Below are 14,287 nucleotides of genomic sequence, written 5' to 3' on the forward strand. Positions count from 1 at the left end.
CCCCGGGCTGAGACCACGCCCGCCCCTCCACAGAAGCTCAGGGGCCAGGCGGAAGCACAGCAGCCCGTGTTCGACGCCCTGAGGGACGAGCTGCGGGGGGCGCAGGCAGTGGGCGAGCGGCTGCAGCGGCAGCACGGCGAGCGGGACGTGGAGGTGGAGCGCTGGCGTGAGCGGGTTGCACCGCTGCTGGAGCGCTGGCAGGCCGTGCTGAGCCAGGCTGACGTGCGGCTGCGTGAGCTGGAGCAGCTGGGCCGGCGGCTGCGCTACTACCGCGAGAGCGCGGACCCGCTGGACTCCTGGCTCCGGGACGCCAAGCAGCGGCAGGAGCAGATCCAGGCCGTGCCTCTGGCCGACAGCCGGGCGGTGCGGGAGCAGCTGCGGCAGGAGAAGGTGGGTGTGGGCCGAGCGGGGCTGGGGTGGGGGGCGCGGGGGGCGCCTGCGGCTGCTGACCACCCTCCCCTCCCAGGCCCTGCTGGAGGAGATCGAGCAGCATGGGGAGAAGGTGGAGGAGTGCCAGCGCCTGGCGAAGCAGTACATCAACGCTATCAAGGTGAGGCTCCGCAGAGGAGGTGCCCCGAATGCAGGCCACCCTGGCAGAAGCCCAAGGCACGGTCAGGCGCAGCGGGAGGGGAGCAGGAAGCTGGTGGCCGACTCTCGTGTCTTCACAGGACTATGAGCTGCAGCTGGTCACGTACAAGGCGCAGCTGGAGCCGGTGGCCTCCCCGGCCAAGAAGCCCAAGGTCCAGTCCGGCTCTGAGAGTGTCATCCAGGAGGTGGGGCCGGGGGTGGGGCTGGGGGGCTGGGGGGCTGCCTGGGCCCGTGACCTGGGGGCAGGCCTGACCCTGGCCGGCCCCTCTCCCCCAGTACGTAGACCTGCGCACGAGATACAGCGAGCTGACCACCCTCACCAGTCAGTACATCAAGTTCATCAGTGAAACTCTGCGCCGCATGGAGGAGGAGGAGGTAGGGCCTGGGGGATGGGCCGTCCTCCCGCCCCCTTCCCCAGATGCTGCTCTAGAAACCCGTGCGAGACCACGTAGTTCAGCTCTGTCCCCTCCCCTCCTGCCATCCCCTCCCCTCCCGCCAACACCCTCCCCTGCAGCACGGCCTGCCCCACCTTGGCCTGGCTCTCTCCCCACGGTGGCTGGTCCCCCTCCTCTGTTGGCACGCGCCCCCCCACCAGGTGTTCTCCTGGCTCTGTGTGCGTGTGTGTGCGTGTGTGCGCGCGTGTGTGTTCCTACTCGGGATTCTGTGTGGCCTCTGTGCTCGGCCACTTGCTCTAAGAGCTGGGGAGTGTGACATCATGGGGGCCGGGGAGGGAGGGTCCCAGTGGCTCCCTCTCCTGTTCCTCCTGCTGCCTGGTGGATACCTCGTCTAGCCTACCCCACCTCCTCTCTGCAGGCCTGCAGTCCCTCGGGACTGCTCTGTTGCACCAGCTGCCCTGCTCCTCCCTGCCCCAAAGGGCTGCAGGAGCCGGCCTGGGTCAGGGACAGGGGCCCTCTGGCCAGAGCGAGGCCAGCTGGTGTTCAGCAGGTCTCGGGCAGGGCCATGTGGTGGGCGCGGCTCGCAGGCCCTGTGAACTTCCTGCTTTGCTCTCTCTCTCTCTCTCTCTCCCCCTGTCCGTCTGTCTCCATGGCCTGTCTGCGGGAAGAGGGGAGGATGCCTGGGCCTCCCTCCCCAGGCTGGTGAGCACGGTGGGGCCAGGCTGCGCTCTCTGCCCTGAGTGCCCTGGGCGGGTGCACGCTGTCCCCTTCCGCCGGGCTGTGACCTCTGTCCTTCCTCGACCCCCCCGCCCCCCGCGCTGTCGGAGTGAACTGTGGTGGTGCCGCGTCCTGTGCTGCGCCCGGTGGCCCGCTGTGTGCTCACCGCTGTCTCTGGTTCTTTCCTCTCTGCCACGGCCGCAGAGGCTGGCGGAGCAGCAGCGGGCAGAGGAGCGGGAGCGGCTGGCGGAGGTGGAGGCCGCGCTGGAGAAGCAGCGGCAGTTGGCCGAGGCCCACGCCCAGGCCAAGGCGCAGGCGGAGCGCGAGGCGCAGGAGCTGCAGCGGCGCATGCAGGAGGAGGTGGCGCGGCGGGAGGAAGCCGCGGTGGACGCACAGCAGCAGAAGCGGAGCATTCAGGAGGAGCTGCAGCACTTACGGGAGAGCTCAGAGGCGGAGATCCAGGCCAAGGCCCGGCAGGTGGAGGCGGCCGAGCGCAGCCGGCTGCGCATCGAGGAGGAGATCCGCGTGGTGCGCCTGCAGCTGGAGACCACCGAGCGCCAGCGCGGCGGGGCTGAGGGCGAGCTGCAGGCCTTGCGCGCGAGGGCGGAGGAGGCGGAGGCGCAGAAGCGGCAGGCGCAGGAGGAGGCGGAGCGCCTGCGGCGGCAGGTGCAGGACGAGAGCCAGCGCAAGCGGCAGGCAGAGGCCGAGCTGGCCCTGCGCGTGAAGGCGGAGGCGGAGGCGGCCCGGGAGAAACAGCGGGCCGTGCAGGCGCTGGAGGAGCTGCGGCTCCAGGCGGAGGAAGCGGAGCGGCGGCTGCGGCAGGCGGAGGCGGAACGGGCGCGCCAGGTGCAGGTGGCCCTGGAGACGGCGCAGCGCAGCGCAGAGGCAGAGCTGCAGAGCAAGCGGGCCTCCTTCGCCGAGAAGACGGCGCAGCTGGAGCGCACGCTGCAGGAGGAGCATGTGGCCGTGGCGCAGCTGCGGGAGGAGGCGGAGCGGCACGCGCAGCAGCAGGCGGAGGCGGAGCGCGCCCGGGAGGAGGCGGAGCAGGAGCTGGAGCGCTGGCGGCTGAAGGCCAACGAGGCGCTGCGGCTGCGGCTCCAGGCGGAGGAGGTGGCGCAGCAGAAGAGCCTGGCACAGGCGGAGGCGGAGAAGCAGAAGGAGGAGGCGGAGCGCGAGGCCCGGCGCCGCGGCAAGGCGGAGGAGCAGGCCGTGCGGCAGCGGGAGCTGGCAGAGCAGGAGCTGGAGAAGCAGCGGCAGCTGGCGGAGGGCACCGCTCAGCAGCGCCTGGTGGCGGAGCAGGAGCTGATCCGGCTGCGCGCCGAGACGGAGCAGGGGGAGCAACAGCGGCAGCTGCTGGAGGAGGAGCTGGCGCGGCTGCAGCGCGAGGCGGGCGCGGCAACGCAGAAGCGCCAGGAGCTGGAGGCCGAGCTGGCCAAGGTGCGGGCCGAGATGGAGGTGCTGCTGGCCAGTAAGGCGCGCGCAGAGGAGGAGTCGCGCTCCACCAGCGAGAAGTCCAAGCAGAGGCTGGAGGCCGAGGCCGGCCGGTTCCGCGAGCTGGCCGAGGAGGCCGCCCGCCTGCGCGCCCTGGCGGAGGAGACCAAGCGGCAGCGGCAGCTGGCTGAGGAGGACGCCGCTCGGCAGCGGGCCGAGGCGGAGCGGGTGCTGGCTGAGAAGCTGGCCGCCATCAGCGAGGCCACGCGGCTCAAGACCGAGGCGGAGATTGCGCTCAAGGAGAAGGAGGCAGAGAACGAGCGTCTGCGGCGGCTGGCAGAGGACGAGGCCTTCCAACGGCGGCGGCTGGAGGAGCAGGCGGCCCAGCACAAGGCGGACATCGAGGAGCGGCTGGCGCAGCTGCGCAAGGCGTCAGAGAGCGAGCTGGAGCGGCAGAAGGGGCTGGTGGAGGACACGGTCCGGCAGCGGCGGCAGGTGGAAGAGGAGATCCTGGCCCTCAAGGCGAGCTTTGAGAAGGCGGCCGCCGGGAAGGCGGAGCTGGAGCTGGAGCTGGGCCGCATCCGCAGCCACGCCGAGGACACGCTGCGCAGCAAGGAACAGGCTGAGCTGGAGGCTGCGCGGCAGCGGCAGCTGGCGGCCGAGGAGGAGCATCGGCGCCGCGAGGCCGAGGAGCGCGTGCAGAAGAGCCTGGCAGCTGAGGAGGAGGCCGCGCGGCAGCGCAGGTCGGCGCTGGAGGAGGTGGAGCGGCTCAAGGCCAAGGTGGAGGAGGCGCGGCGGCTGCGCGAGCGCGCGGAGCAGGAGTCGGCGCGTCAGCTGCAGCTGGCGCAGGAGGCGGCGCAGAAGCGGCTGCAGGCCGAGGAGAAGGCGCACGCGTTCGCGGTGCAGCGGAAAGAGCAGGAGCTGCAGCAGACGCTGCAGCACGAGCAGAGCGAGCTGGAGCGGCTGCGCGCCGAGGCTGAGGCGGCGCGGCGGGCGGCTGAGGAGGCGGAGGCGGCGCGGGAGCGCGCGGAGCGGGAGGCGGCGCAGTCAAGGCAGCAGGTGGAGGAGGCGGAGCGGCTGAAGCGGTCGGCGGAGGAGCAGGAGCAGGCCCGGGCGCGCGCACAGGCCGCCGCGGAGAAGCTGCGCAAGGACGCGGAGCAGGAGGCGGCGCGGCGGGCGCAGGCCGAGCAGGCAGCGCTGAAGCAGAAGCAGGTGGCGGACGCCGAGATGGAGAAGCACAAGCAGTTTGCGGAGCGGACCCTGCGGCAGAAGGCGCAGGTGGAGCAGGAGTTGACGGCGCTGCGGCTGCAGCTGGAGGAGACCGACCACCAGAAGAGCATCCTGGACGAGGAGCTGCAGCGGCTGAAGGCGGAGGCGACGGAGGCCGCCCGCCAGCGCAGCCAGGTGGAGGAGGAGCTCTTTTCCGTGCGCGTGCAGATGGAGGAGCTGGGCAAGCTCAAGGCTCGCATCGAGGCGGAGAACCGTGCACTCATTCTGCGCGACAAGGACAACACGCAGCGCTTCCTGCAGGAGGAGGCCGAGAAGATGAAGCAGGTGGCGGAGGAGGCGGCGCGGCTGAGCGTGGCAGCCCAGGAGGCGGCCCGGCTGCGGCAGCTGGCGGAGGAGGACCTGGCACAGCAGCGGGCTTTGGCCGAGAAGATGCGCAAGGAGAAGATGCAGGCGGTGCAGGAGGCCACGCGCCTGAAGGCCGAGGCGGAGCTGCTGCAGCAGCAGAAGGAGCAGGCCCAGGAGCAGGCCCGGCAGCTGCGGGAGGACAAGGAGCACATGGCGCAGCAGCTGGCGCAGGAGACGCAGGGCTTCCAGCGCACCCTGGAGGCCGAGCGGCAGCGGCAGCTGGAGATGAGTGCTGAGGCCGAGCGCCTCAAGATGCGCGTGGCCGAGATGAGCCGGGCCCAGGCCCGCGCCGAGGAGGATGCCCAGCGCTTCCGCAAGCAGGTGGAGGAGATCGGCGAGAAGCTGCACCGCACGGAGCTCGCCACGCAGGAGAAGGTGACGCTGGTGCACACACTGGAGATCCAGCGGCAGCAGAGCGACCAGGATGCGGAGCGCCTCCGGGCTGCCATCGCTGAGCTGGAGCGCGAGAAGGAGAAGCTCACGGAGGAGGCCGCATTGCTCCAGCACAAGTCCGAGGAGGTACCGACCTGCCCTCCAAGCGCAAGTGGGTGGGCCCCGGGGCAAGGGGTCTGCTCTTGGGCGGGCCCCCGGCGTCCCTGACCGTCCCCTCCCCTCCTTCCCAGATGCAGGTGGTGCAGCAGGAGCAGCTGCTGCAGGAGGCGCGGGCCCTGCAGGAGAGCTTCCTGTCGGAGAAGGACCGCCTGCTGCAGCGCGAGCACTTCGTTGAGGAGGAGAAGGCCAAGCTGGAGCGGCTCTTTCAGGACGAGGTGGCCAAGGCGCAGAAGCTGCGTGAGGAGCAACAGCGGCAGCGGCAGCAGATGGAGCAGGAGAAGCAGCAGCTGGTGGCCAGCATGGAGGAGGCCCGGCAGCGGCAGCGCGAGGCCGAGGAGGGCGCGCGGCGGCAGCAGGAGGAGCTCCAGCGGCTGCAGGAGCAGCGGCGGCAGCAGGAGGAGTTGCTGGCGGAGGAGAACCGGCGGCTACGGGAGCGGCTGCAGCGCCTGGAGGAGGAGCACCGCGCCGCACAGGTACAGTCCGAGGAGATCGCCGCCGCGCAGGCCATGGCCGCCAAAGCCCTGCCCAACGGCCGGGACGCGCCCGACGGCCCGGCTGCAGAGGCGGAGCCCGAGCTCGCGTTTGACGGCCTTCGGCGGAAGGTGCCGGCCCAGCGGCTGCAGGAGGTTGAAGTCCTGAGCTCAGAGGAGCTACAGCGGCTGGCCCAGGGCCACACGACGGTGGCCGAGCTCGCCCAGCGGGAGGACGTGCGCCGCTACCTGCAGGGCCGCAGCGGCGTGGCCGGGCTGCTGCTGAAGCCCACCGACGAGAAGCTGAGCATCTACGCGGCCCTCCAAAGGCAGCTGCTGAGCCCAGGCACGGCACTCATCCTGCTCGAGGCCCAGGCTGCCTCAGGCTTCCTCCTGGACCCCGTGTGCAACCGGCGCTTGACCGTCCAGGAGGCCGTGAAGGAGGGCGTGGTGGGCCCCGAGCTGCACCACCAGCTGCTGTCCGCGGAGCGCGCCGTCACCGGCTACACCGACCCCTACACGGGGGAGCAGATCTCCCTCTTCCAGGCCATGAAGAAGGACCTCATCGTCCGCGACCATGGCCTCCGCCTGCTGGAGGCGCAGATCGCCACGGGCGGCATCATCGACCCCGTGCACAGCCACCGGCTGCCCGTGGACGTGGCCTACCGGCGCGGCTACTTCGACGAGGACATGAACCGCGTCCTGGCGGACCCAAGTGACGACACCAAGGGCTTCTTTGACCCCAACACGCACGAGAACCTCACGTACCTGCAGCTGCTGGAGCGCTGCGTGGAGGACCCCGAGACAGGGCTGCGCCTCCTGCCGCTCACGGATCAGGCTGCCAGGGGTGGCGAGCTGGTCTACACAGACTCCGAGGCCCGGGACGTGTTCGAGAAGGCCACCGTGTCCGCTCCCTTCGGTAGGTTCCAGGGCAGGACGGTGACCATCTGGGAGCTCATCAACTCTGAGTACTTCACGGCAGAGCAGCGGAGGGACCTCCTGCGGCAGTTCCGCACGGGCAAGGTCACGGTGGAGAAGATCATCAAGATGGTCATCACGGTGGTGGAGGAGCACGAGCAGAAAGGCCAGCTCTGCTTCGAGGGCCTGCGTGCCCTGGTGCCCGCCGTGGAGCTGCTGGAGAGCGGGATCATCGACCGCGATCTCCTCCGTCAGCTACAGCGGGGTGAGCGCTCCGTGCGGGAGGTGGCCGACGTGGACGCCGTGCGGCGGGCCCTGCGAGGTGCCAACGTCATAGCAGGGGTGTGGCTGGAGGAGGCAGGCCAGAAGGTGAGCATCTATGAGGCCCTGAAGAAAGACCTCTTGCCTCCAGAGGCGGCTGTGGCTCTCCTGGAGGCCCAGGCCGGCACCGGCCACGTCATTGACCCTGCCACGAGCGCCCGGCTCACTGTGGATGAGGCGGTGCGTGCCGGCCTGGTGGGGCCTGAGCTGCACGAGAAGCTGCTGTCCGCCGAGAAGGCCGTCACAGGCTACAAGGACCCCTACTCGGGGCAGAGCGTCTCCCTGTTCCAGGCCCTAAAGAAGGGCCTCATCCCCCGGGAGCAAGGCCTGCGTCTGCTCGATGCCCAGTTGGCCACTGGTGGCATTGTGGACCCAAGCAAGAGCCACCGCGTGCCCGTGGACGTGGCCTGTGCCCGGGGCTACCTGGACGAGGAGACCCGCCGAATCCTGTCGGCACCCGGGAAAGAAGCCAGGACCTACTGCGACCCTACCTCGCAGGAGCCCGTCACCTATGGGCAGCTCCAGCAGCAGTGCCGGCCTGACCAGCTCACGGGGCTGAGCCTGCTGCCGGTCTCGGAGAAGGCCGCCCAGGCCCGGCGTGAGGGGCTCTGCTCCGAGCTGCAGGCCCAGGAGACCTTCCAGAAGACTCCCGTGGAGGTGCCTGTGGGCAGCTTCAAGGGCAGGACGGTGACAGTGTGGGAGCTGCTCAGCTCTGAGTACTTCACAGCAGAGCAGAGACAGGAACTGGTGCGCCAGTTCCGGACGGGCACGGTCACCGTGGAGAAAGTCATCAAGATCCTCATCACCATCGTGGAGGAGGTGGAGACCGTGCGGCGAGAGAGGCTGTCCTTCAGCGGCCTGCGTGCCCCGGTGCCGGCCAGTGAGCTCGTGGCCTCTGGGGTCCTCAGCAGCACCCAGTTTGAGCAGCTCAAGGATGGCAGGACCTCGGTGAAGGACCTGTCAGAACTGAGCTCCGTGCGGACACTGCTGCAGGGCAGCGGGTGCCTGGCCGGCATCTACCTGGAGAGCTCCAAGGAGAAGGTGACCATCTACGAGGCCATGCGGCGAGGCTTGCTCCGGCCCAGCACAGCCACTCTCCTGCTCGAGGCGCAGGCGGCCACCGGCTTCCTGGTGGACCCTGTGCGGAACCAGCGCCTGTACGTCCATGAGGCTGTGAAGGCAGGCGTCGTGGGCCCCGAGCTGCACGAGAAGTTGCTGTCGGCCGAGAAGGCTGTCACCGGCTATAAGGATCCCTACTCGGGCAGCACCATCTCCCTCTTCCAGGCCATGAAGAAGGGCCTAGTCCTCAGGGACCACGGCCTCCGCCTGCTGGAGGCTCAAATCGCCACGGGCGGCATCATCGACCCCGTGCACAGCCACCGGCTGCCCGTGGACGTGGCCTACCAGCGCGACTACTTCGACGAGGACATGAACCGCGTCCTGGCGGACCCGAGCGACGACACCAAGGGCTTCTTCGACCCCAACACGCACGAGAACCTCACGTACCTGCAGCTGCTGGAGCGCTGCGTGGAGGACCCTGAGACGGGGCTGCGCCTGCTGCCGCTGAGAGATGCTGAGAGGACGGAGGTGGTGGAGACCACGCAGGTGTACACAGAGGAGGAGACGCGCCGGGCGTTCGAGGAGACGCAGATCGACATCCCCGGCGGCGGTGGCCGTGGCGGCTCCACGATGTCGCTGTGGGAGGTGATGCAGTCGGACCTGATCCCGGAGGAGCAGCGTGCACGGCTGCTGGCGGACTTCCAGGCCGGCCGCGTGACCAAGGAGCGGGTGATCGTCATCATCATCGAGATCATCGAGAAGACGGAGATCATCCGCCAGCAGAACCTGGCTTCCTACGACTACGTCCGTCGCCGCCTCACGGCCGAGGACCTCCACGAGGCCCGCATCATCTCCCACGAGACCTACGGGCTCCTCCGGGCCGGCACCAAGAGCCTGCGCCAGGTGCTGGAGGAGGAGTCGGCCTCCCGCTACCTGTACGGCACGGGCTGCGTGGCCGGCGTCTACCTGCCGGGCTCCAGGCAGACGCTGTCTGTCTACCAGGCGCTCAAGAAGGGGCTGCTGAGTGCCGAGGTGGCCCGTCTCCTGCTGGAGGCACAGGCGGCCACGGGCTTCCTCCTGGAGCCCGTGAAGGGCGAGCGGCTCACTGTGGATGAAGCCGTGCGCAAGGGCCTGGTAGGCCCCGAGCTGCATGACCGGCTGCTGTCGGCCGAGCGGGCCGTGACCGGCTACCATGATCCCTACACGGAGCAGACCATCTCGCTCTTCCAGGCCATGAAGAAGGAGCTGATCCCCACGGAGGAGGCCCTGCGGCTGCTGGATGCCCAGCTGGCCACGGGCGGCATTGTGGACCCGCGCCTGGGCTTCCACCTGCCCTTGGAGGTGGCCTACCAGCGGGGCTACCTCAACAAGGACACGTACGAGCAGCTGTCGGAGCCCAGCGAGGTGCGCAGCTACCTGGACCCGTCCACGGATGAGCGGCTCAGCTACACGCAGCTGCTGCGCCGCTGTTGCCGCCATGAGACCAGCGGCCAGCTGCTCCTGCCCCTGTCGGACGCCCGCAAGCTGACCTTCCGCGGCCTACGCAAGCAGATCACGGTGGAGGAGCTGGTGCGCTCGCAGGTCATGGATGAGGCGACCGCGCTGCGGCTGCAGGAAGGGCTGGCATCCGTGGAGGAGGTCAGCAGGAACCTGCAGAAGTTCCTCGAGGGCACCAGCTGCATCGCTGGCGTCCTCGTGGACGCCACCAAGGAGCGGCTGTCGGTGTATCAGGCCATGAAGAAGGGCGTCATCCGGCCCGGCACGGCCTTCGAGCTCCTGGAGGCGCAGGCGGCCACCGGCTACGTCATCGACCCCATCAAGGGGCTCAAGCTGACCGTGGAGGAGGCCGTGCGCATGGGCATTGTGGGCCCTGAGTTCAAGGACAAGCTGCTGTCGGCGGAGCGCGCAGTCACCGGTTACAAGGACCCCTACTCCGGGAAGCTCATCTCCTTGTTCCAGGCCATGAAGAAGGGTCTGATCCTGAAGGACCACGGCATCCGCCTGCTGGAGGCGCAGATCGCCACGGGCGGCATCATCGACCCCGAGGAGAGCCACCGGCTGCCCGTGGACGTGGCCTACCAGCGCGGCCTCTTTGACGAGGAGATGAACGAGATCCTGACGGACCCGAGCGACGACACCAAGGGCTTCTTCGACCCCAACACGGAGGAGAACCTCACGTACCTGCAGCTCATGGAGCGCTGCGTGGAGGACCCCGGCACGGGACTGCGCCTGCTGCCGCTGAAGGAGAAGAAGAGGGAGCGGAAGACGTCCTCCAAGTCCTCCGTGCGCAAGCGCCGCGTGGTCATCGTGGACCCGGAGACAGGCAAGGAGATGTCCGTGTACGAGGCCTACCGCAAGGGGCTCATCGACCACCAGACGTACCTGGAGTTGTCCGAGCAGGAGTGCGAGTGGGAGGAGATCACCATCTCCTCCTCGGACGGCGTGGTCAAGTCCATGATCATCGACCGCCGCTCCGGCCGCCAGTATGACATCGATGAGGCCATCGCCAGGAACCTGATCGACCGCTCGGCACTGGACCAGTACCGTGCTGGCACGCTCTCTATCACGGAGTTCGCGGACATGCTCTCGGGCAACGCCAGCGGCTTCCGCTCCCGCTCTTCCTCCGTGGGGTCGTCCTCCTCCTACCCTGTCAGCCCTGCCCCCTCCAGGACCCAGGTGACCTCCTGGTCGGACCCCACAGAGGAGACGGGCCCTGTGGCCGGCATCCTGGACACGGAGACACTGGAGAAGGTGTCCATCACGGAGGCCATGCACCGCGGCCTTGTGGACAACATCACGGGCCAGCGGCTGCTGGAGGCCCAGGCCTGCACGGGCGGCATCCTCGACCCCAGCACTGGCGAGCGCTTCCCCGTCATGGATGCCGTCAACAAGGGCCTGGTGGACAAGATCATGGTGGACCGCATCAACTTGGCGCAAAAGGCCTTCTGTGGCTTCGAGGACCCGCGTACCAAGACGAAGATGTCGGCCGCGCAGGCCCTGAAGAAGGGCTGGCTGTACTACGAGGCGGGCCAGCGGTTCCTGGAAGTGCAGTACCTGACCGGCGGCCTGATCGAGCCCGATGCCCCAGGCCGCGTGCCCCTGGATGAGGCCCTGCAGCGCGGCATGGTGGACGCCCGCACCGCCCAGAAGCTGCGTGACGTCGGCGCCTACTCCAAGTACCTCACCTGCCCCAAGACCAAGCTGAAGATCTCGTACAAGGACGCACTGGACCGCAGCATGGTGGAGGAGGGCACGGGGCTGCGGCTGCTAGAGGCCGCCGCCCAGTCCAGCAAGGGCTACTACAGCCCGTACAGCGTCAGTGGCTCAGGCTCCACGGCCGGCTCACGCTCTGGCTCACGCACCGGCTCCCGGGCCGGCTCCCGCCGAGGCAGCTTCGACGCCACCGGCTCCGGCTTCTCCATGACCTTCTCTTCGTCCTCCTACTCGTCCTCAGGCTACGGCCGCCGCTACGCCTCCGGGCCTGCACCCTCCCTGGGGGGCCCCGAGTCCGCAGCGGCCTGACCGGCTGCCCGCGCCCTGCCCCCGCTCTGCATGTGGCCAGGTTCCCCGCCCAGGTGCTGGGTCTTGCGTGTCTAAAGGTGTCTTCCTCCCAAGCGGTGCCTCAACTTTAACCAAAAAGAACCAATGAGACTAATACGTTAGTATCTGTTTCCTGTCCAGACCGCCTGTGTCTGGGGGAAGGGGCCAGCCGGGCCCTCGGACCCCCTCATCCCGCAGGCCTCCCTGCTCCTGTCTACCTGCTACTCGCCACAGCCAGGTGCCTTGGAGGGTCCCGAGCCAGGCCCCCAGCCCAGCCCTTCTGGGTCTCCAGGGAGGGTGCCGTCTGGGTCCGGTTTTGCCAGCCCTGCTCGCCGGGCTCCCTGGCACCAAACACCAGGCCTCGCTGCTCGGGGAGGCGGGGGGCGGCCCCCGTCACCAGCAGAGCCCTCACGACCAGCTTTCTCTCCTGTTTCCGGGCTGACCTCCGTGCTCAGCGGGCCCCGCCGGGGCGGGCGGGCAGTCCTGGGTCGGCCGTCTCTTCCAGCCTGCCCGGAGAAGCCCCTTCACCACGGGAAGAGGAGGGTCCGGTGTACAGAGCCAGCTGGCCCCTGGCAAGCTCGGACCCTGCCCCCTCCACCCCCACTGACAGTGTCCCGAGACCCCAGGCCTCTGGCTTCCGCCTTCCAGCCTCAGCCCCCTAGTAAGTGCCTTCAGTGTCCTTCCTCCCACCCCAGGCCCCGGGGCCCCAGATCTGGGGTGGGAGGGAGACCCTTTGGGGAGACTCCCCACGGCCCAGCTCTCAGGCGCGCCAGCCCGGGGCCAGGCTGGGTATGGCTGGGGCTCCTGTGGGCTCTGCCCCCCTGCGGCCCCACCCCGGGTGCTTCCTGCCTGTCTCCGGGGAGACCGCTGCCCGGCCCAGGGCCACCTTGGTGGCTTCCACCCCCCTCCCTACCCTGCCTCCACCCTCTGACGAAGCTTTGCATGTCCCACTAACCCAGGCGGGCGGTGCGTGAGGTAGCGGGTTTCCGGCTGCCTCCATGAGGGCAGAGCACTAACCTGACCATGGGTGGGCCTGCACTGCCCACCCCAATAAAAGCAATTCCAACCTTCCCGTGGGTCCTGTCTTGCTTTCTTATTCTGGGGTCGGGTGGGGGCCACTGCCTCAGGCTCAGTGCTTGGCCGGGGGCGGAGCAGCAGGGCCTGGGAGAAGACCCTGGCCTGTGGCCGCGTGTCTCAGTGCAGAGAAAGCTGACTGAGCAGCAGCCAGGCGGAGGCCCACCCCGCGGAGGCCTGCTCCGGGACGGCCTCGGCCCCTGCCGCGGGTCTGGCCAGACACCTGTCGTTCTGCCGGGCCCCCAGGGCCCCGTTCATGCCTGGTACCACTGAGGCCGGGGCTCCATGCTCTCCTGTCACCTGCCGTTGGCTGTGCCCCTGCGGCCCACCGTCGGGCCGGAGTGGTGTGCCCGTTCGTGAAGGGTGGCGCTCCGGAGGCCGACACGGTTGTGAGCCTTGGCAGCCGGCCTCTCCCTCCAAGTCCGCACAGGCCCCTCACGCCCGCCAGAGCCCAGCTTCCCGGATTGTTTCCTGGAAAGCCTCCAGGGGCAGGGTGAGCTGGGCCAAGCATGTCCCACCCAGCCTCTGGCCCTGAGCCATGACCAGAGCTCATCTGCCTGTTTTGCCCGGAGCAGGGACAGCGGACAGAGACCCTTGTCCTAGGGGGTCTGAATCCCGGTGACTGGGTCCTTGTCAGGCTCTGCTCTCCCAGTTAGAGCCAGGCGTCCTGCTCACAGAGGGTCCAGTGTGTCGACAGAGCCACAGGCAGACCCTCATCGGTCCGGGAACGTACAGCTGGAACGGACACACTTAGCTGCGGGCGGGACCCTCATTGTGGCTCCTCAGGCTACAGAACACAGACTTCTGTAGCAGGTAAGACCGGTGGGAGCCCCAGATACCCCTCCCCACGCCCCGGTGTAATAAATCACACACCGCGTCCAGGCTCGCACGGCAGAGGTGAGCAGGGGTGAGGCTGTTTCCTACAGCAGGTGAACGTGGCCTCCGGGAAGTGCTTTGTGATGCTTGGCTTGGCAAAGCTTTCTGTGCCACGCTGGGATGAGTGAGAGGGAGCCCGTGTGAGTGCGACCAGACTCGGACTCCCTTCGTTTCTGACCCCCGAGTTCCCCGCTCTCCAGGGTCTGTGCTGGTGCGCGGTGGCCCCTGGGCTCCACCAGCCCCGACTCCGACCTGGCGGCCCCAGCCCCCTCGGGCTCGCTTGCCCAGGGTGGTGGCTGGGGAGCTTTACCAAAGGCCTTGGAGTCCTGCTGCCTCCACAAGAGTTTCTTGGGGAGACCGAGGAGATCTTCCCATTCATGGGTTCTGGGTCCGAGAACTGGCTCAGGTAGGGAAGCAGGTCAAGCAATCCCATTTCCCACTGGGGCAGCGGACGTCAACCACGTTGTTTACCTTAGGTCCCTGTTCTCTGTAAGCTAGTGTTCCTCACAGCGTGACCTCTGAGCGCACCGGCATGGTCCCGGGGCCTCTGGGCGGGGGTGAGGGTGGCGTGCGGTGAGCTACACGTCCTCGGCCTCACCCTGGACCCACCGAAACCGAAATTCCAGGCCTGTCCTAGCCCCACCTGTGACCGCGCGCCCAAGTGTGGGAGCTGCTACCGTCAGCCGCCCCCTTGCCGGACACCCAGGTCTC

General features: G+C 68.7%; 1 protein-coding gene across 5 annotated transcripts in view; it reads left to right on the forward strand.

The window, feature by feature from the left end:
- The window catches only part of LOC111146639 (plectin), a 53,226-nt gene extending 40,530 nt beyond the window's left edge, over positions 1-12,696 (forward strand). For all 5 annotated transcript variants that reach the window (XM_022502271.1, XM_022502270.1, XM_022502274.1 and 2 more), the window contains 6 exons: positions 34-390; positions 467-550; positions 669-773; positions 865-963; positions 1,905-5,285; positions 5,390-12,696. In XM_022502271.1, coding sequence (XP_022357979.1) covers positions 34-390; positions 467-550; positions 669-773; positions 865-963; positions 1,905-5,285; positions 5,390-11,608 — 10,245 coding nt within the window. In that variant the 3' untranslated portion in view covers positions 11,609-12,696. The remainder of the gene's footprint in view (positions 1-33; positions 391-466; positions 551-668; positions 774-864; positions 964-1,904; positions 5,286-5,389) is intronic.
- The last annotated feature ends 1,591 nt before the right edge of the window (positions 12,697-14,287 follow it).

This window comes from Enhydra lutris, unplaced genomic scaffold (assembly GCF_002288905.1).
Source record: "Enhydra lutris kenyoni isolate GAN:26980312 unplaced genomic scaffold, ASM228890v2 scaffoldscaffold14, whole genome shotgun sequence".
Taxonomy (NCBI): domain Eukaryota; kingdom Metazoa; phylum Chordata; class Mammalia; order Carnivora; family Mustelidae; genus Enhydra; species Enhydra lutris.